This window comes from Colias philodice, chromosome 2 (genome assembly GCF_061535455.1).
Source record: "Colias philodice isolate Cphi_HAF_F1 chromosome 2, ilColPhil1 Martin Lab GWU primary, whole genome shotgun sequence".
NCBI classification, from domain to species: domain Eukaryota; kingdom Metazoa; phylum Arthropoda; class Insecta; order Lepidoptera; family Pieridae; genus Colias; species Colias philodice.
In genome coordinates this window covers 12,542,222-12,563,585 of record NC_143087.1, presented here as the reverse complement: position 1 = coordinate 12,563,585, position 21,364 = coordinate 12,542,222, and the positions used below count along the sequence as shown (strand labels likewise).

The 21,364-nt window shown below is 36.4% G+C and overlaps 3 protein-coding genes and 1 pseudogene across 7 annotated transcripts in view; 2 read left to right on the top strand and 2 right to left on the bottom strand.

The window, feature by feature from the left end:
- The first annotated feature begins 419 nt into the window (after positions 1-419).
- LOC149490857 (guanine nucleotide-exchange factor SEC12) lies at positions 420-5,586 on the top strand. The gene is made up of 7 exons (XM_089708697.1): positions 420-720; positions 856-1,208; positions 1,909-2,047; positions 2,288-2,445; positions 2,828-3,143; positions 3,558-3,750; positions 5,351-5,586. Exons 1-7 carry the CDS (start codon positions 586-588, stop codon positions 5,434-5,436), a joined length of 1,380 nt encoding a protein of 459 aa, XP_089564823.1. The 5' UTR covers positions 420-585; the 3' UTR covers positions 5,437-5,586.
- A 1,531-nt stretch (positions 5,587-7,117) lies between these two features.
- On the bottom strand, positions 7,118-14,223 carry LOC149490855 (small ribosomal subunit protein uS8A-like; annotated as a pseudogene).
- LOC149490856 (uncharacterized) lies at positions 7,632-10,037 on the top strand. Its single transcript, XM_089709940.1, has 5 exons — positions 7,632-7,875; positions 8,180-8,404; positions 8,720-9,318; positions 9,691-9,891; positions 9,966-10,037. The coding sequence occupies exons 1-5, from the start codon at positions 7,632-7,634 to the stop codon at positions 10,035-10,037; spliced, it is 1,341 nt and encodes a 446-aa protein (XP_089566066.1).
- Positions 14,224-15,405: 1,182 nt separating the features above from the next.
- NFAT (nuclear factor of activated T cells 3) overlaps positions 15,406-21,364 on the bottom strand; it is an 87,682-nt gene continuing 81,723 nt past the window's right edge. For all 5 annotated transcript variants that reach the window (XM_089708846.1, XM_089708868.1, XM_089708876.1 and 2 more), the window contains 4 exons: positions 20,095-20,243; positions 19,580-19,693; positions 18,250-19,471; positions 15,406-17,749 (listed from right to left, as the gene is read on the bottom strand). In XM_089708846.1, coding sequence (XP_089564972.1) covers positions 17,745-17,749; positions 18,250-19,471; positions 19,580-19,693; positions 20,095-20,243 — 1,490 coding nt within the window. In that variant the 3' untranslated portion in view covers positions 15,406-17,744. The remainder of the gene's footprint in view (positions 17,750-18,249; positions 19,472-19,579; positions 19,694-20,094; positions 20,244-21,364) is intronic.

Below are 21,364 nucleotides of genomic sequence, written 5' to 3'. Positions count from 1 at the left end.
GATCATAAATTAATGGGTTTAAAAGGTCGAACCAGCGAAGTGAACCGCTTCTTATCGATGCCATTCTCTTACAATGACCTAGATTATTTATAAATAATGGCAAATAAGGATACATTTTGCATACCATTATTTCCATTGTAATCACATAATATTTTCCTTGTGAGTAACATTTACGATGTCTGACATGGAGTCTACAAAGAATTACATAATATTTACTAATATTTGCTAAGTGAAATTATTGTATATTAGTTTTAGGTTTTTGTAAAGATACTTATTTTTAGATTTTTAATAGAATCTTTACTTGCTTTCCCCTTAATTTATTACAAAAATTGCACGGAACGTTTTGCTATAGCTGTCTCTGTAAATATAATGTGACATATATACTGTCAAAAATGTCAAATTGACTTTTGTCATGTTGGAAGTTTCAAAGTTGCAGGAATCTATCCAGTTGTTTAGTCCGTATACCTGTTTTTATTCGTGATGTTATAATAAATAAAAGACCAATGTTGTTAATTATTGTAATAGGAAATGTTAGTTTGTTAAGAATCAGCATCTGATAGACGGAAGTGATAGCTAAAACTCAACATGTCTCGCAATAGATGTGATGGTCTTCTTGCGAAGGTTGATTTTCCCCTCTACACTCTACAGACCCTCACGAATCGTCATGTAATCATAGCTGGTGGCGGTGGAGCTTCGAACACAGGCGTCGCGAATGGATTTGTATGTATACGTCACTGCAATATGTAGTAACATTTGATGCAAGTAACGCGTCAACAATTGCAATACCAGCTTATCGATTGAAACGATTTCAAATTATTAGCCTTCAGCGTCTAATATGTTCAATTAATTTTGTAGGAAATATTTGAACTCTCGCACAATGGTACCAGATTTGTGGCAGAAGAAGTAATGAGGCATGAAACCGGACCAAATGTAGTGATGAATTGTGCAGTTCGTAGTGTACAGAATCGAATATACCTGGCAGCGGGGCAGGAGAGCCACTGTCAGCTGTACAAAGTGAACATTCGGATGGTGGATGCTGCGGAGATGAGGCGAGGCAGTTTTCGCGCGGAAAATGGTCTCGTACGTCGTCGCCGCCGCACGGTTTCCGAGAATGATAATATTTCTAAAATGGATAGCAATTGTAACACAACTGAGAAGAGAATATCATTCGAAATCCGGCCTAGTGATAGTGTGCAAACTGACTTTGGGTACTTCTATTTATTATATATTTTATCCATATTTTTTATTAATACATATCTTCTCAATAGAAGAATATTAAATATTTAAAGCAAACGTTTTATACAAAGACATAAACACAATATATTCAATGCCATTCAAAGCACACACTAAGATAATCTTGTTCTCATGGTTTGAGATTACTGAGTTTTTTTTTTAAGTCATTAGATTGTTAATAAACACATGCAAGAGCAGATAAGAAAAAAAAATTGGTTTGTTACCTTGTAACTGGTTATTTATTTATCAAAAATCTTTATAAGTAAATGTTTTGTTGAATTAGATTGTATAGTTATCAACAGACTTATTAACATGTACATTGTACATATAAGTAAAGATAGCATAGAAAGTTTAAAAAAGAAGGAAAATATAAATTAAACAACATAAATATAATAAATATTTTATTTATTACAACTCAAGTCTCAACAATATCTATACTAATATTATAAAGAGGAAAGGTTTGTATGTATGTATGTATGGTTTTCACGCATAAACTACTGACCGATTTTGATGAAATTTGGCACAGATAATCTTTAGACCCTGAGAAAGAACATAGGCTAACTTTTATTGCGAAATATGTACCACGGGCGAAGCCGGGTCGGACCGCTAGTACAATATACATACATATACTTTAGCCACACACAGCTATTTACTTTTGATATTTTTATTCATCAGAGAGGATCCCTTACAGCGAGTGGTGACAATATGTCCAAATGGTAAACTGATGGCCACAGGCGGTGTGGATGGAAAAGTCAGGGTTTGGAGTTTTCCACAAATGCAGTTGCTGTTTGAATTACAAGGCCATACTAAAGAGGTACTATACTTTTATTTTTTGGCTATTTAAAGTTAAAAATTCATTTATGCTGCTTTCCGAATTGGTGGTAAATGTTAACATATGTTATGATGATTCAAAAGTGCTTCTAGAAGAAGTCTTATTGAATAAATAAATGTTTGAGTTTGAGTATTGTACCATACAATTTGCAAAATGTTTTTACATTCACTACACATCAAAATTCAAACACCAATAACATTAATTGAATCCAATCCATTCCAGCTAGACGACCTAGACTTCAGTCCCTGCGGCAAGCAGCTGGTCAGCATAGCGAAGGACGGGCAGCTGCTAGTGTGGAGCACTAATGGAGTCGCGCCACCGCTACGCAAGATCACCTGCACCCCGCCCAATGGGAACAAGTATCTGTTCCGACGGTGCAAGTTAGTTGAAATTAATTTTTATTAACACGATTTTGACCCACTTTAAACGGACAGATTTAAAATTACAAATAATTTTTAATTTACAGTGTTTTAACTTTGTACAAGTATTGGTGACAATACAATAATTTCATGAATTCAAGCATGATTTTAAGTTTTCTTAACTAAACAGTTAATAATTAATGAAATAGGCTGGAATAGGCTGTATAAAATTAGGCAGGAAATAGTGTCTGTTGACTTGTGTGAGTTGACTTATAAAAGATACATAAAATTAAGTTCCTAAGATAAGGGATTTCAAACACACAAATATACTCAAATAAAAAAACCACGTAATAATTAATATTTATTATTGTTTTACAAAACTAAATCCATTTATAAACTTCAGGTACGGCACGATAGAAGACAAGCCAGACGAGTACAGAATGTTCACAATCGCGAACCCGCTCGCGCGCTCCGGCAAGCAGCGCGGGCTATTGCAGCTGTGGGCGAGCGGGGCCAGCATGAGTGCAAGCGGGGCCAGCATGAGTGCAAGCGGGGCCAGCATGAGCTCGAGCGGGGCCAGCACGGGTGGCGAAGCTGCGCGTTCGGTGTTATGTGGCGAGTCGTTGTCCGCGCTGGCCGTGCGGGATGACGGCCGGTATGTCGCTGTCGGCACCATGTTTAGCGGCTCCGTGGATATATACATCGCGTTTAGTTTGCAGGTGAGTTCAAAGAACTAAAAAGGGTGTAAATAAATGAAAAACCAATGGTTGTGGTGTGTGTGCTAGGGATAGTGATTGATATTGTTTCAACAATTATTTAATACTAGTATTTATAACAGCTATAATTATCAAGATTTTAGATTAATATAGTAAAAATTTGGCAGTCATGTTGTAATCATTTTAATTCAATTTGTTTTGGTTGTTAAAAGTATAGGTTTTTAATTGTAGAGTAAAGTATTCAAAAATGTTTTGTCAACTAATGCAACTAAAACCTATAATTCTTCTACTAAAAACTGCAACGTCTCTATTAAAAACTAATTTCTCTACTAAAAACTAATACCTCTACTAAAAACTATAATTTCTCTACTGTAAACTATAATTCCTCTAATAAGAACTACAATTCCCCTTTCCCAGCGCGTGGTGCACGTGCCCCGCGCGCACCGCATGTTCGTCACGGGGCTGGCCTTCCTCCCCGCGCGGGGCTCCGAGCGCGGGGAGCGGGGGGAGGGGGGCGGAGTCTCCCGCGCGATCGCGTCGCGCTCGGACGCCGCCCTGCTCTCCATATCCGTGGACAACTGCCTCTATGTGCACACGCTGCCCAGGAGGGGTGAGTGACACATACACAGACAGACATGTAGAAATATATGCACAAACACACATACAGATTACAGACACAGACACAAACAAAGATGCACACACGCAGACAGACTATAACACTTGCTCGCACGCATGTAAAAAGAGGCACACACAAACGCATACGCAAATAGAGATAAACTACGATAACATGGCGCGCCCCTCCAAATTACTGTTTCAATGTGTGTAGTGACAGCCTTTCGTCTTTAGTACTTTACGTCCAGATTTGTTGGTCAACTAATCATAAGTTGCCGAGCGCCCAAGACAACGCACGTGTCGTTTTCATAGAATACGTCAGTGCAGCGCCATTAATAATAATAATGAGCGATTAGAGCGTGACTAGTCGAGCAACAAATCCGTGGATTTGTTGTTGTTTGACGGCCGTCTCATTACGCACACATGCGTTGTGAATCTTGGTGGTGCATTGTAAATACTTTCACAAAAAATACTTTCAAACGTTTTGAATTTTGGAGGGGCGCGCCATGTTATCGTAGTTTATCTCTACATGCGTACGCACGCGCACACATATGGTACCACGCACGCATGCGTAAACACACGCGCGTATAAAAACATTAACACTTATATCATTACGCATGCACGCACAGACATGCACACAATCACGCAGACCCGCACACACGCGGACAGGGAGGGTAATAGATACACATACAGGCAGACATACAATCAGAAATACAGTTGTGTTGCATACACGTTCAGGTATAAGATTAATATACAAACAAGTAGACGAAAACACTGAAAAAGTAAAAAACTAACATTTTTTTTACACCTAGTGTTACTCTTATAAACAAGGGTTCAGTAGTTTTATAATCACACTTTGTTACACAACCCTCTATCCCTATCAAAACAAAATATATGAAAAACCAACAGTGCTGTTATTCACCCCCTGAGCAAAATCTGGGGGCACGGTAGTGCCCCCGCCAAGACAAGCCAAGCGAGGCGCACGGGCACTACCTACCTTTTCTCGAAGCGCTTCGACGTTTTTTTGAACCCTCATAACTTGGGTTTGGATTATGCTAGATCAACAAAATTTTCGGGATATATTGTCAATAGCGGACTTATTCAACATATTATTAAGTTTTAATTACATTAGCTTTTATACTTCAGATTTTATTTATATCTGGCCGTTCGTTACTACAAGAACATAATATATAACACAAAAGTAATGAACAGTGAATTAATTTTTCACCTTACGCCGATGTGAATGTAACGAACGGCCAAGCCACATATTTTGACTAAGGTGTAGAGTTTGTGAAGTTAGGCCTTGTAGAGTTAGGGCGTGTAGTGTTAGAAGCTTGGCTCTACATGAGATCTGATAACTTTTTGACAGTGCGAGTCATATGGGCTCGTCTTGGCAACATTTTACATGAAAATGTTTTTGGTGGGATAATGTATTTCTATAGCTATCTCATATGTTATTCTGATGTATAAACTATAACCTATTACTGTAAAGTTTTATTCAAGCAGTTTTTCGTGATAGAGTAACAATCATACATTTTCACAAAATTACATTTATTATTAGTTGGAATAACAAATAATAACAAATTGTTTGTCCACAGGTACCATGCCAGCTTGGATCGCCATCGTCTTGATAATCTTCGTACTGTTCTGTACCTTCTGTTTATGTTCTTATTTAGGCATATAACATTGTATCTATATTAATTTTATTTCCCTATGTATAAGTACCTCGGGGCTAGGTTAGTTTTAGGCAATCCGGTGTAAATCGTGCTCATAATTTATCATTTATGTTTATATATAGAATCAATTTAATTAAATGAATTACATATTTCAGTTATACATTTGTTTTATTTTGTTTTACCTTATTTTTATTTTTCTATTGTTTCTTTCACATGGGAGAAATATGAATGTTTTTTTTCGTTGTTTTTATACAACCAGAGTTAATTTCGTACAAAATTTAATTAATTTGTCGAATAAGTATTTTAATAATTCAGACCTTTAAAAAAGTTTTTAGTATGAACGTAAGAACGGGATGTTCTTATTAATAGCGTCCTTTGCGTGATGCAATATCTAGAATTGGTTTATGTCAATAAAAATTAAGATAATATTATTTAATAACTAGATAATATGCCATTAACGCACAAATACTTCTCAACTTTTGCCTACTTTTGGCTAATGCAAAGAGAACTGTCATAGCGTATATTATAAAAAAATACCTATATAAAATAAGGTATTGTATATGGTTCTGAAATATATCTACAGATGATCAAATAGCACAGTGTATTAAAAAGTAATGATATTTTTAAAGTAGTTTTTTTCTGAATTATTTTGTCTCAATGTTAAGTAAAATGCTAATTTTATTAATAATGCAAAAATATGTAGGAACTAGGATTTGGAGTTGTGCCAGGGGGGGCACACTCGGAACTGTCATGTAAATGCATAGACGACAGCGACGCGGGCGGTGAGTGGTATAACTAAAATTAAAAAAAAGCCGCCATCTTGTAATGATGCGCGACTGTCATTGTCAACCATAGTTGTCAACTCTCCTGGCTTTCGGTTCGGATGGACGTTGATGCGATTTCGAGGTTATCTCATTTGTTTTTGTTAAATAAATCTGGTTATCTTTTAAGTTTTTGTTTTGGTTAAGTTTTGTTTTGTTATTTTGTTACTTGTTTTATTGTTGTTAACTGTTGTGAACGTTGTGATCATGAGTTTTCAACGGAGGAGATTTTGCGTTTTTCGGTGTGCCGCTTTAGGTAAGTTATAATATAAATACTAATTGCTTATACAGTGTAAACCTCATGTGTAATTGTATACTTGCTAAAAGCGTCGAAATCACTATACTCTGGCTGGTTTTCCGTACAATGAGTGTAACCTAGCACTATATTGCGTAGCATCACACCGTCACACAATAACGATAAAAATGCGTTATTAAGTAAATATTAAACCTTCATTTTCCTTGTTACCCAAATTAGTAAGGAACTGCAATAGACTTAGATTTTTTGTTTTGTTATTTAGCCTGTAATAAACTGCTGTTGCCTGTTGGCATCATAGAACCGCAGATTAAGAAATTCGTTCATATGTTTACAAATTGGGATTGCCATGCTTGCACAGGTAGACTCGTAATCTGTCTTTGGGTATTATTAATGCAAGATGAGAATTTGATTTGTGTGCCATTAGCACAACAGTATGAATAACTCAAAGTCAATATTGAAGTGGGGGCACTTAGAGTAGAATAGAATATTTATTAAAACTTTACAATTTATAATAGCACTTGTTGTCTGATAGGTCCCAAACTAGGCGGAGCCTGTATCTTGGGACCTTATAAATAACAATAAAATATTTACAAAGCAGCGTAATCATTTCGACTATTGTGTAAACCGGATTTTTCCTCTGAAATGTTTCCTTCTGGCTTCTTAATGATGCATGATACCACTGCTAGTTGTGAGAACAACATACCCAACTGTTAGGGTGGCAGGAAATTAGTCCATCACTCAATATTGCTATTAGGTATATCAAATTGGCGTAAAAATACTACTTTCGAGCAAAGCTTCATGAGCACTTGCTCTTTACCACGTTTTTGTGGTACTTAAACATATTGTAGATTGAATTCAACACCCCATATAATACATTCATTCATGTGTACCATGGCTAAGATTTAAATTCCCAAATGCATAAAATGACTGGACATTGCAAAAAGCAACATCATAACCAAATCTGCAAGCAAAACCTATGACAAATATGGCACTACCATTAATATATGATCTTTCAATTAACATACTTCAGCACTGTAACACATAAACATATACCAAATATATACATAAAAGAATTTTATATAGTTATTATTAACTAAACAAAGTTATAATAAAAATAAGATGAGGCATGAACATTGAACATATGATGTTTTCAGATGAGCGAGGTGTTCCACTTCACCAGTTCCCAAATCCCAATAAACGGTCTGACTTATTTGCTGCTTGGGTATCAGCTGCTGGTGACTATCTCAAGGAAAATGATCCTATGCGGATATTCAAGAATAGAAGAATTTGTGATCAACATTTTGATCCTTCAACTAAAATATCTGGACGTCGTCTTATTTGGTCAGCTGTGCCGACAATTAAATTGCATTGTAAGTAAAACTTGTTTTCATTTCTTTCGATATATTTTTGAACTATTTTTTGGTTCTTTAAGTCTGCCATTATCAATGACATAATTATAGGGTGGCAGGGCTGGCAAAATGCCACAGGCCTCCGACCCAAGAGGGCCAGGTCTAAGAAGTCGCTAGCTAAGAAATATTTGTGACGATCTTTACTGATAGGGCCCCATCAAAAGAATGTGCCCCTCATTTTGCACCAGTATAGAACTTTAGAATATTCAGTGGTCTAGTTGGCTTTATTGTTACATAATAATACTGTTGCAATTTTACATTACAGGTATACGGCAGTCAATAGCAAGTATTGTAGAGACTGACCATAGTTACTGTGGATCCCGAAGAGAACATTTACAAAGTAGGACTCTGATGGACATCACAAACCAAGCCCTGCCAGGTCCTTCTTCTTCAGAAACTGTTGCAATACCTTCTGGGTCTTCCGCAAGCACTTGTTTAACAGTAAATGAAAACTACCCTGCTCGGTCTACAAAAAGGAAAATGAATGCAGGTAGTGTATAAATATTATGTGTCTTGAAATCAATTTGACTCATCCTTTATGGAACATATTGTAAAGCAGGGACTGGGTAGGATAACCCATTCATTCGATTATGACTTACAAACAATATCCCTTTCAAACAGTAACTTCTTCAATGAAAGACTTACTCATCCCATTTCTATGATACATGTATATTTGTATAACTATAATATTAGTAAATATTAGTAAAGATACTTCTTTCTCTGACTCATTACTTTTAGTAGTTACTTTACAAAGAATCATTACTTATTATAAGATTGAGTTTTCATACTTATTTTTTTTTTTCAGAACAAACATTCAGATATCTTTTAAAGAAAGCAGAAGCCACGCACGCAAGAAAGGAGCGAAAGAAGACGAATGATATTAGGAGACTGCGTCAAAAAGTGAAGATGTGGAAGTCACGTCTTCAGCAGCAGAAAAAGCTGGCAACTCAAAAGGACTTTGAGAAATTGACTAAAAATATGACAGAATCGGCCAAATTATTTAGCCGAATGCAGTTTGTTGAAGGCAGAAAAAAGAAAAAGGGACACAGGTTTACTCAGGAGGAAAAGATTTTGTCTTTGTCCATTTTTAAAAAAAGCCCTAAGGCTTACAAATTATTATGTAAGCATTTTATATTACCTTCGAAAAAAGTAATAAAAGCAATGCTGTCTAAGGTAAAATTGTCGCCAGGCATAAATTTTACAATTTTTCAAGAATTAAAAAATACTGTAACAAAAATGTTACCTCAAGATCGTCTGTGTACATTGATATTCGACGAAATGTCGATATCACCACAAATTCATTACAATGTTTACACAGACGATCTTGTAGGATTAGAAAATTACGGCGATGGCGAAAAGACGGACAAATTTGCCAATCACGTCTTAGTGTTCATGATTAAAGGGGTAAAGAAAAATTTTAAACAACCTGTTGCATACTACTTTACGCAAACTTTAAAAAGCGATAAGCTTAAACAAATTTTGAAAAGTGTTATAACAAAAGTGCAAGCAACAGGTTTAGAAATTATTGCAACCGTGTGCGACCAAAGTTCCCCAAATGTTAGTGCTATTAACAGTTTATTATTGGACTCGAAAAAAATATTTTGCCAAGAAAAAAAGGAATGGCGAAATGATGTTCTATACATTAATAATAAAGTTATAATACCTTTATATGATGCACCCCACTTAATTAAAGGGGTAAGGAACAATTTGATAAATAAAGAACTAAAATACATTCATGAAGATAAACAAAAAAGCATTAAGTGGGAATATTTCCAGCGAGTATTTGAAGCGGACAGGTCGCACGGTGAGTTGCGTCTTTTGCCCAAATTAACGAATGAACACTTAGACCCAGATAAAATAAGGAAAATGAAAGTAAAAAATGCCGCTCAAGTACTGAGCTACAGCATGGCTGTTGCAACAGACAATCTAGTTGCCAGACAAAGTGTTGCTGAAGAATGTGCCAATTTGATTCCATTTGTATTATTAATAGATAAATTATTTGATTCATTGAATGCATCTAGTTTTTCAGTGCCCAATGGAAAAATTTACAGGGCTGCTGTGAAAAGAAATTCTCCTCATCACAAGCTATGGCTAGATGCTGTGCAAGTTCTGAAAACAGTTAAATTTGTATTAAAAAAGAATTCCCAACTAATAGAAAAGTCTGTACCAACTGTTACTAACTTGATTAAGACAATCGAAGGTTTTAAGACACTCTGGCAACTGTTGTTTCGAAAGTATTCCTTTGATGCAATGTTGACGCGACACTTTAACCAGGACCCACTCGAAAACTTTTTCGGAAGTATCAGAAGTTTAGGTGCCCGTAATGTGGCACCTAATTGTATGGGATTTGAGGGTGCATACAAAACACTCTTGCTGAACAATTTCAGCAGCAATCATTCAGTCAACGCTAATTGCGAAGAAGACCAAAATGATTGCTTACAGTCGATATCTTTTTTAATAAATTATAAAGAAAATATTTCAGCACCATCACAATCCCAAAATATTGTAATTGATCAGCCCCTAGAAGTGATTGAAGGCATCAGAACTGTGTTAGACACAGGGGCTGATCAAAGAATTTATGTATGTGGGTGGGCCCTGTCAAAATGTTTGCAAAAAATTGTAAAAGGTTGCAAAACATGTAAAAACACGCTATTGGGCAATCCGGAAGATGCCAAGTATAGATATATAAGACAAAAAGAATACAACAAAAATAAACAATGGCTATGCTACCCATCTGATTGCTTAATAGCGTGTTTCCAAGAAATACAGGAAACAACAGTTGCATTTCTGAATAGTGAATGCTACAAAAAAAATATAAAAGAAAGAATTAAAGCCTTTATCGAATTATTTATAGATTTTAATTTTATTGATTGTATGAACCACAAAGAAAAATTTAAAGAAACTTTTGTGGATACATCCATCAACTTAATTATATTCAGTTGGTGCAGATCTCTTAACAGAATATTAGACGGCAAATTAGCTTATGATGGGGAGGATAAAATAAAGAAATCAGCTCAATTATATTATAATAATTATAAAACCCATAGAAAATAAAGCCATGTTGTGTCCTAGTTCAGTGTTCCACAAACTTTTTCCATGCATGGTGCACCTATGAAATCAGGATATTTTAGAGGTGCACCGTAAATTCAATTCAATTTTTTATCAAATAATTATTGCTTATTATAAAATTAAAAGTGATCATGGAAAAGGCTTCTATCATTTCTTCCCACCTGGAAATAAATGCATTCTATACCATTTAATGAGAAGCTTTTCCCGCGGCAAGCCAATTATTAATGACCACGCACGGCACATCGGTGTGCCGCGGAACACTGAGTTAAATCTGCTAAAAACAAAAGCTTTAGTTATTTCAGTGCAGTGCAATTATATAGTATATAAATCTCAATTCAATAAACGTGAATATCGCTAAAGAAATTGTTTTTTATTCTCACCCCTGGTTGCCCTCATTACTTTGGCAAATTTATTGTTTACTCAACTTACAAGGCAACTTATGGAGTGAGAGTATGTTTACAAAAATATTACTAACTCCACAAAAAGAAAATTGTCAGGAAAACGACGCTTTTCGTGGTGTTAGTAATATTTTTGTAAATATACTTTCGCTCCATATCTGGTGCTATATATATTGATATGCATACTGCATAGCTATATATATATATATACACTCCTTTAGTTATCCTACAAAGTTGCAGATGGCAGCACGTTCCATACATGCACTTATTACCACAGAGTAGCCACTCTATCTCAGCTATACATTATTCCTCTATGAGTTGTGCCTTCAAGACATACAAGAAAAATAAATACGATGCTGGACATAATATCGATATGACGATATCCATACATTACCTAAATAAAGATACATTCAACTAATTTTAAAAAATCCACTACCCATTCTCCCCATATATAGGATAGGTAGTAGGTACCTACTACTTTAAATTAATAAAATATGATTTAAATCAAATTGTGAAATTAAGTCTTAAATGTTAAAATTATGGTTAAAATATATAATACCATATAGTTTTTTTTAATCATGTTTAAGTTTCTAAGCATGATTTTTCTTTCAGTGCATTTACATCAGACGAGCGAATGCTCATTCTAACCCCACTATGTCAAATTCTTTTAACCCTAGAACCGTACCCATATTAAAATTTCATTAACGGTACCCAGGGGTACAAGTGTACCCCTATGAAAAAAACAAGATTACAAAAAGATTATTAACTTTTATTAAATGTTGACTTATTAAGGTCATCTTAACATTCATTTAGGTCCTTATAATTTAATTTATCATGGCATTTTTATATTTTTTCTACAATTTACACACACTTTACGTTGGTGATGAAAATGTATTAAAAGTTTTCACTTCCTGCACTGTGTACGGGACTGACGGAATTTTAACGTGGATATTCACAGTTACATCTCAGATTTTGAAACAGCAGTGGTCCCTGCAGTTATTGGTAATTGTTGTCCTAAAATATCTCCATTACTTATTTGTAGAGACATTGGCAAAGTTATGTACTGAAATCGTTCTTCTAGGTGAAGTTTTTTATAATAAAAAATTAAAATTTTTTGCCAATTTTGATGCCTCAACAAGTACCAGCTCTTCTTGTTATTCCACCTCCCACAAAAAACCAAAATTCATCCATCATTTGCCATCAAAAAAAGAAAATGAATAACTCAGGTATTCAAATCATGCAGCAAATCATAAATTTGTCGAAAATACAAATTCCTACACTATTTAACAATAACAGTATGTATATAACATGAATGTAAAGTAAACTTATAATTGTACATTAAATTTATCAATAAAAAATATAAAATAAAACGACCAAAAGGCGAAAAAATAAAATAAATGAACCTTAAAATACTTACGTTCGTAGTACCCAGGGGTACTGGAGTACCCCGACAGGTTCGTACGATGTGTTCTCAATAGCTTGACCACTGATCGAATACGGTATCTACGTGTCTCCTCATCCCCGACAAATACACGAACGCGCAAAAGAAACCGTTGTTTAGAAAAAAAGATATAGAAGATTTTCTGAATTTTTTTTCATTTGTACCCCAGGGTACGGTTCTAGGGTTAATGTAAACGGGCGTTGAGAATAAATAATTATTATTTCGTTGTTCTTAGTGCTTTCGAAAAGATTTACATCTACTGAACAACACTGAATATACGAGTTTTCGTTTACACTAAAAGATTACGAAATAATGATCTTGCTCTATGTGTCGCCGCCATTATTAAGCTTCACTCCATGTATAAGCGATATACCGTCCGTCTTTTTTTATACGTCCATGCTTATTACATACTCACAGCGTTGCCAGAACGTTACTTTTGTAACATTTTACGTTACTTTTGACCCTCCAATGTTACTTCCATGTTACACGACACAAAATGTTACTTTTTAGATTTTCTGTTGTCTGTTTTTTTTCAGCATTGCCAGTCGATTATTCGATGAACAGTTGCCTATTACAAGCCGTGCAAAAACATATTAGTATGAACTTCGTTCGCAATCTAGTATCGCTATCCCTTTCTAACCAATACACACAGAATACGAAACTGAAGTGAAGTTAGTCGCCAACCGATACTAAGCTGCTGCATGGCTTTTACGATTTTTTACGTTTAATAAAATGGTCAAGGAACGTATTTAAGCTTAGATTATATATTACAATAGTATAGAGCGCGTGTATTGCACAAATTGCTTAGTGCGCATCGTACTTAGGCAGATGAGCTATCACTTCGTCGTAGTTTAGAACAAAGTCGCTTTCTCTGTCCCTATGTCCCTTTGTATGCTTAAATCTTTAAAACTACTAAAACCTTCCTCTTGAGAGTGACTCAAGAGGAAGGTTTTAGTATATAATTTATTAGGTTTTAGACAAAGCGAAGGTGAAGCCGCGGGCGGTACATAGGGACATAGGGACATAGGGACAGAGAAAGCGACTTTGTTTTATACTATGTAGTGATACATTTTTAAAAGAGTTTTAATTTTAAAGTTAAATAAATAATATGTTAAAATATAGTTCTTCTTGTAAACTATCGAGTAGGTACACCGTACAGCGTTGGTCAAGTCACATCACTACGATCACGTGGCGGCATTGAGGTGCGCGAAGGGTGCGCGAGCGCCTGCGCGTGTCCGCCTCCCACTTCCCCTTCGGCCTTCACCCCCGCGATGCTAGATTTATTTTCATAAAAATAAATACAACAATCGACTTAGGTACCGATGAAATGTGATACTGAATTTCAATTGTGTTTTTTCTAGTATCGTTCTTACAAGATCGAACTGCACATTTCACCATGTTTATTCGTTAAAATGAAAAAAATCCCTAGAGTAACGCACTTCGATAGCACTCAACCACTACTACGAGCGCTCGCGGCGGTGTTGTTCCCACCTGTGCCTACTGTTCCCACTCTATAGATAGTATATATTATTATTCTCTAAGTATTTAAGTTTTATTTTATAAATAAATTGCCATTATAACGTATTTCGCCAGTTTCTACAATAAAAAAAGTTAATGTTACTTTTTTCGACAAAATGTTACTTTTTGGTCAGTGTCGTGTTACTTTTGACTATCTACCACTGGCAACACTGCATACTCATTCCAAAAAGGCGCCTTTCATGAAATTGAGTCGTCAGACGTCATAATATTATGTAAAAGGTACTGTACGTTGCGTTATAATCAAGTTATAATTATAGATACCTATAGTTTTTTGATCACAGTGATACAAATACAGTCATTTATCATTGTTCCATTTATTCTCAATATTTTAACCCATTCAGTAGGTAATTGAAATATATCCTAGAGATTTAATTCTTTGTTATTGTGTGAATGATTTTATGGATGCTTCCTTTTAATTGAAATAAAAACGAAAATACTGCATTGCTGTGGTATAAAATATATTATTTTAATGCTACATTGCTTTGCTACATGATTCTGCAGATTTACTAATGTGAACTGTGAACTGTGAAGTTAGATAGAATCCGACCGTGCTGCCGCCACACCACCGTCCGACGAAACTCTTGCTCACGATGTTCACCTTGAAGGGATAGTTCCTCCCTTTGCTACAGAGGGCGCTTCATACCTTGTTGAACATTTAAAATAATAAAAGTGTGCTTTGTGGCATTGTGTTATGTGAAGTCAGATGCGTCGATTCATTCATCATTTTAATTTGAATTTGATAATATGTATGCCTTCTTAAATATTTAGTTAGAAAAATAAATAACAAATCAATGAATGAAAAGATTTATAGAATATAATCAAATATGATCTTGCTTTCATTACTATCAAAAAAATTTTAGTGGCGCCCTCATTTTTACAAACTATGTTTGTCTACCGTTTATTTCTTTAAAAATATTCAGTGGGTGGGTACGTGGTTCTTTCTATATTAGGTTCTAGTAATTTATTTTATTATCACTTTGCGAAACTATTTTCTGTAAGACTGTATCAGTTACTAAAATAAAAGGGTAAAATAAAACAAAAATAAAATTTTCATAACATTTAATCAATTACATCAAACAAATAACATACATGATTGTAACTTCGGCAAGTTGCATTGATTTAGACCGACTAGAGATCGAAGCGACGCAGAACGTGGCTTACCCATGTTGAGATTTACATCAGGCGTTGCTTTGTGTTACTAACTAAACTTTTCTTTTATGTTTTATTATTATCATTAGGTATATGACATAACCGTTAATTCTTTGAAATATCCATTTGAACAGAAACTAAACGTTTCTTTGTTAATTTTAAATTTCGTCAACACTAGTTCAGTTCGTGACACAAGCACCACCCATTTTACAATAACTGCACTGTAAACTTAAACAAGTTACAAGTTACTACCAACAATTACTCAATTCGTTGTTAAATGCGTTGTTTTGTGCCTTTTCAACGAAATATGGAAGACTGATCTATCTTAATACAATATATGTGATGTCAGTTTTAATCGATAACTTGACGTAATCATTTCATACTCCATTTATCTGATAAATTACATCTACAGCAAACAATAATTGATTTGTAAATACGAATCGTTTAATATTAACAGTAAAAAATTGTTCATATACATATCATAATTAACATCAATAACTCCCGTGCGTCGAACCATTTGACGTGCGTATATAAAAAATAATAGTTTAACAATCCGTATTTCCTATAAATAGAAATAACTATATTTTAATAAGCTATAAGATCCAAAAGTTTATATTCTATATAACTTTGGCAATAATTGTATATTTTGTTTGTATATTATTATTAGGTATATATTGTTTGATATGGTCCCCGTGGCAGAGAATAAAGACGACCCATTTGAACTCGTTTAACGTACTTAATATTTTTATTTGGCAATATATTGTGTTAATTCGGAATGTTAAGGTCAAATATAATTATAATAATTAAATACGTTGAACAGTTGAAAGTTGTCGTATTATATTTGAAAAAGGCACGTCACCTTCATAGCTCTTTGCCCCGCTTGTTTATGTTCATAACATTTCAATTAGAAACACTGATAAAACACTGTATACATTATTCGATCAACATATGATTTTGTTTGAAGTGAATATAGAAATTACATAATAGCAAGAAATTTACTGATTGATTCAAATATGAATACAAAAATACACAGAAAAAAGATAAAATGAAGTATGTATATGGAATTGTGAGTGGACGAGAATGAACGTTTGATCGAATAATGTCAAATTCGAATTTGGCTATAGCAGTTGTTATATCGGCCAAAACAATTACGTCTAATAACACCAAATAATTCGCGCATATACTAACACGTACTTATCCTAGTTCTAGAAAACATACAATGGCACATTTAATATGTAGCATTCGACTTTAGCTGTTATAAAAATGAACATCGTTATATAATTTTATATTACCGTTTGCTCTATATACTTAAGGGCCTTAGCATCACCCCTTATTGCGATAATAAGGTCCTAATCAAATCGATCGCGAAGTAAGGGGCGATAATAAGATCTCAGTGCTGTTTCTTAAAAATAAACTCATGCTCAATTACTTCACTTATGTCTACGCGTCTACATTCTGTGTGCATCTTTGAACGGAGTTTAGTTAATTTTGTATATTAAAGCCGATTTACAAAAATACCTTGAGTACATAATACCAATTGTGCGTGGTAAACATCATAGAAAATATTGAATGGTAAAAAATCTATTTGTATATGTCTGTTACAAAATTACGTTATATATACTGGCCGTGTTATTCGTTACAATTGGCTTAAACTTAATACGACCAATAATTTAGTAATGTAAAAATGGCTGTTTTATTACGAATATCGGAATGATTATCAACAGACTGTAAACCACGCGTCAGCATTCAACACATCAACAAATAACATAAATACAAAGCTATCCATTATTTACATAAAATTCGAAATATGTCAACTTTACCAAAATACACATCTCATAGTCAACACAATTATACATACATAATATTCTAATAGCAACGACGATGCAGCGACACCGATAAAGAATGAACGAATCTCCATTTTGTTCATTCAGTCACTCGGTAAGTACCAATTGTGAAATTGACATTCGTGTTTGTCACGTTTCCTCATAAATTGATTAGCCCTGTAATACTGACTCACTTGAAATAATTGACACGCAAACGCACCAATTCATATATACTTTTAAAAATATGAGAATCATTTTGTTTCACACGCACTGAGAGATTATAGTCAGGGAGTCGTTCATGAGTGACATTTATTAAAAATTCACATAAAAACTGCTTTGAGCCCTCACACGTCACTATGTTACGCGAACGCGAGCCGACACAGGCCGTAGTCTCGAGCTACGGAGCCGCCTTCACACTGCAACAGACGGCGCATGTTACTTTATAGCTAATTCATACTAAAACGTAAAAGTTAGTCTAGTATGTAAGTTGCAGTTGTTACAAGAATATTTAATACATTAATTTCTATCTTAACTGGTATCTTACTACGTTAGTATTATTCCAAGACCTTAGAAAAACACAACAAACATTTAGACTAAAAAAGTTATAAAAATAAGTACTCTTGAAACAACAGCGGTCACAACCAACTGAGGTGGTCGTCGTTACGAAAAGTTAAGAAGAAATAAAAGTAAATAAATACCATACTGGCGTTTGTTATTTCAGTTTCAATTATTGAAATGTGACTAATGTTAGTAAAATATGAATGGTAAGAAAAATGATTTTCAGTCGTTTCGGTAACGCGACCGTATACACCGCTGTCTAACATAATACTGGGACTAGGTTTGGCAATATCTTTATGATAATTCGAGCTAACAGCATCGGACTAGGAGTAGTAGACGTCCATGTTGTAGTACTCACCTTGGTCGAAGGTCGACGGGTTGATGTAGGAGAGCAGGTCCTGGTCGCTCATGTCGGTGAGGCCCTGCACGGGCGCCGTCATCTCCTGGCTCACGGCCTGGCTCACCGCCTGGCTCACGGCCTGCGACACGGCCTGCGTCACGGCCTGCGACACGGCCTGCGACATGGCCTCCAGCGGCGTCTCCGCGCTGGGCTCCGCGGGCGGCTGCGTGTCCGCCGTCTGCATGGCGCCCGACCCGCCCGCGTTCTCGTTGCTGAATATGTTCGCCGTGCTGATCGCGGACTTGACGAGCGCGTTCATTGCGGAATCGGAGGTCAGTATTTCCGCAGCCGCGTTCAATATCATCGACTTTACAGCCGCGGGGGGTGTTTTGACCGATGTCGGTATATCGGGCATCATCATCAGTTCCTCCTGTGTCGGGCCGGACTGTACGACTAGAGGATTGTGCATCCTTTGGTTGTTTTCGCAAAGCATGCTGGGTGAAACTTGCGGATTGAGGATCACATCGGGTGAGATAGTGGAGGGGGCCATCGGGGATAGGAGTTCGGTGGCGGAGTTGCGCTGGACGACCGCCGCGTTTGGACTCAGTAGAACATCTGATGCATGAGATGTAGTGGACGGAGACGAAGAGGAGCCAGACAAGTGGTCTTCCACTCGCGAGTTAACGAGCTCGTCAAGTTTGGCAGCGTCCGACGGCAAGATAGCGGCCGTCGCTTTCATCGCATCTTCCACCAGTGCCGTCATCTGTGCGCTCTGCTGAGCCAGTCTCTGTTCTATCTGCGAAGCTTCCATTTTTGTCATCGCTCCAAAGGGATTGTACGTTCCCTCTCCGTTCTGCTGCACTTGGTTGTACACCATGAGCCTCTGCTCTGTCGTCGATTGCAAGACGGTGGTCGGCATCGCCGAATCAGTCATCATCATTTCTGAATTGAGCACCTTTATGTCAGTCTCCAAGGGATCCATTTGGGTCTTAGTGGAGATCAGTTGCTGCATGGGATTCATAGGCGCCATCGGCATGATGGGCGGGTCTACGTATATCTGACCGCCACTATCGGAGTTAAAGATAGCCGCGGTGACGGATTCCACCATCTTATCAGTTTGCACCTGATTCTGAATCGCTTGGAGGGTCTGCGTGAAAAATGCTTTAGGAGATTGCGGTTCACTTTGCGAAGATGTGGAGGGGGATAGCTTTATGGAGTCGAAGCCGCTGACGAAGCCGACCTGTGGATAGGTAACTATTGATTAATATTATGGCATTTAATTCGAAATTTCATAGTGATTAATGAAGCGATCCTAAATTGCGCGAAGCTAGAGCGGCATAGCACAGACCTGATGCGACGTGTTCTCGGACTTGAGGCGCAGGTCCATGCCGGCGAGGTTGTCCGTCGGCAGCTCGTCGCGCTCGTCGCCGTCCGCGCTGTGCTGGCTCGACTCGTCCGCGACCTGTGCCCAACCGACAACCGACCCTTACTCGTCGCGGTACAACTCAGACAACGAAACGATCATATCCGATGACTTTCGACTAGATTAAAACTGTAAATCTTTAAACATCGTTAGACTTTATGAATACAATGAAAAAAATACAGAGCAAGGAAATCTATGAGATGTCACTCACGAAAGCGCGGGAATCGCCGGGTGTGGCGTGGTGTCTAATATATTATTGTCATATTTGACGACAAAATATAAGTCGTGAATGGAGTGGTGTAAATAGGTCGCGATTCACGCGCTTTCATGGTATCAATTGAAAAGAAAAGTAAGCGAATATTGAATCAAATTTCAGTCAGAACGCAGGGGTCAAAGAATGAGGGGATATGAATGAATAAAAAATAAAAATATCAATTTACCTCGCTTTTGAGGCCGAGCGGCGAATGCGGGTCGGGTAGGATGACGGAGGGGCGGCGCGCGGGCGGGGCGGGGGGCGGCATGAGCCCGCCGAGCCCCGCCGCGCCCGCCGCGCCCCACCACGCCACCGGCCGCGCCTCGCGCTCCTCACCTGATCAAACGAACGATTAATATGCGACTCTGCGACGGCATACGTGACGTGCCTTTCCGTTCGACAACATCCATCGCAGTCATTTTATGCAATTTGGTTTTGTTCTATTGAAATATTTCTGATCTCGCCCGGACGGATTGGAAAATAGAACGGCCGATGCCATTTTATTCAGCCACCAAATTTTATCGAAAGTATCACATAAACTAAGCTTAGCGCCGATTCGGGTGGGTACACGGAAATTGAAAATTGTAGGAAAATTAAAATGCAGCTGTACATTTGAAGAATTTAAAACGAACATTTTAATATTAGTACACTTTCCAGTTATTAAAGATTTATTTTAATCTAGTACCTGATAATTTACAATTGTCGTCTTCTATCTCTTGCAAATCTCTTGAAATATTTCCGAACTTAAAATTAAACATCAAAGATATTATGAAGTACTTTTAAAATGACTGTAATGGATCCGGAGCGTTCATAATTGCAAGGCACGGACTAAATCTAAATTCGGGAGTGTATGGGGGCTGAACTGTAAATGTGTGCGTGTCTTTTGTTTAGTTTATTATTTATGTAGGAGTTATAGGGTGCAGTAGAGTTTTGGTAAGTAATTTATGTAAGTGTTAAGTGACATTGTAAAAAATATCTCATTTTGAACAACATAAGAAACAAAAGTATAATTTAATTTATCAATACAATATGATTCCATTATCAGCATCTGACACATCTATCGATTCCATTGTGATGTGCCGTATCGATTTCTGTTAACCCCACATTTATTAAAAAAATACAATGAAAAATTCAAATATAAAAATTAATGTTCGAAATTTGGCGCTACAGACAGTCACCATTTACTTTATTTTTTTAAATATCTATTAAAGTATGTTCAGTGAGGTATTATTCTGTGGGTGTCATTGTGCAGTGGCACAGTAAGTGTCTATTGATAGTGTGTGTTTGTGTGTTCGTATGTCAGTACCATAGAGACGAGGGCAGGCGCGAGCTGGCTGCCGGCGAGCGCGCTACCTAGACAGACCTAGCTTGAACAGAGCAGAAAGAAACAGTACGCATATACGCATCAGTCATTTCTTTCAATACTATATCTACTAGGTAAAAAGATTAACTTATAT

What these genes read in the sequence shown, in the direction of transcription:
- LOC149490857 (XM_089708697.1), top strand. Translation starts at nt 586, where the DNA reads ATGTCTCGCAATAGATGTGATGGTCTTCTTGCGAAGGTTGATTTTCCC. An exon ending in TATCTGTTCCGACGGTGCAA is followed by an intron (nt 2,446 to 2,827) that starts GTTAGTTGAAAT and finishes TATAAACTTCAG; the next exon opens with GTACGGCACGATAGAAGACA. An exon ending in GCACACGCTGCCCAGGAGGG is followed by an intron (nt 3,751 to 5,350) that starts GTGAGTGACACA and finishes GTTTGTCCACAG; the next exon opens with GTACCATGCCAGCTTGGATC.
- LOC149490856 (XM_089709940.1), top strand. Translation starts at nt 7,632, where the DNA reads ATGAACATTGAACATATGATGTTTTCAGATGAGCGAGGTGTTCCACTT. An exon ending in GCCGACAATTAAATTGCATT is followed by an intron (nt 7,876 to 8,179) that starts GTAAGTAAAACT and finishes TTTACATTACAG; the next exon opens with GTATACGGCAGTCAATAGCA. An exon ending in TAGTGTTCATGATTAAAGGG is followed by an intron (nt 9,319 to 9,690) that starts GTAAAGAAAAAT and finishes GAATATTTCCAG; the next exon opens with CGAGTATTTGAAGCGGACAG.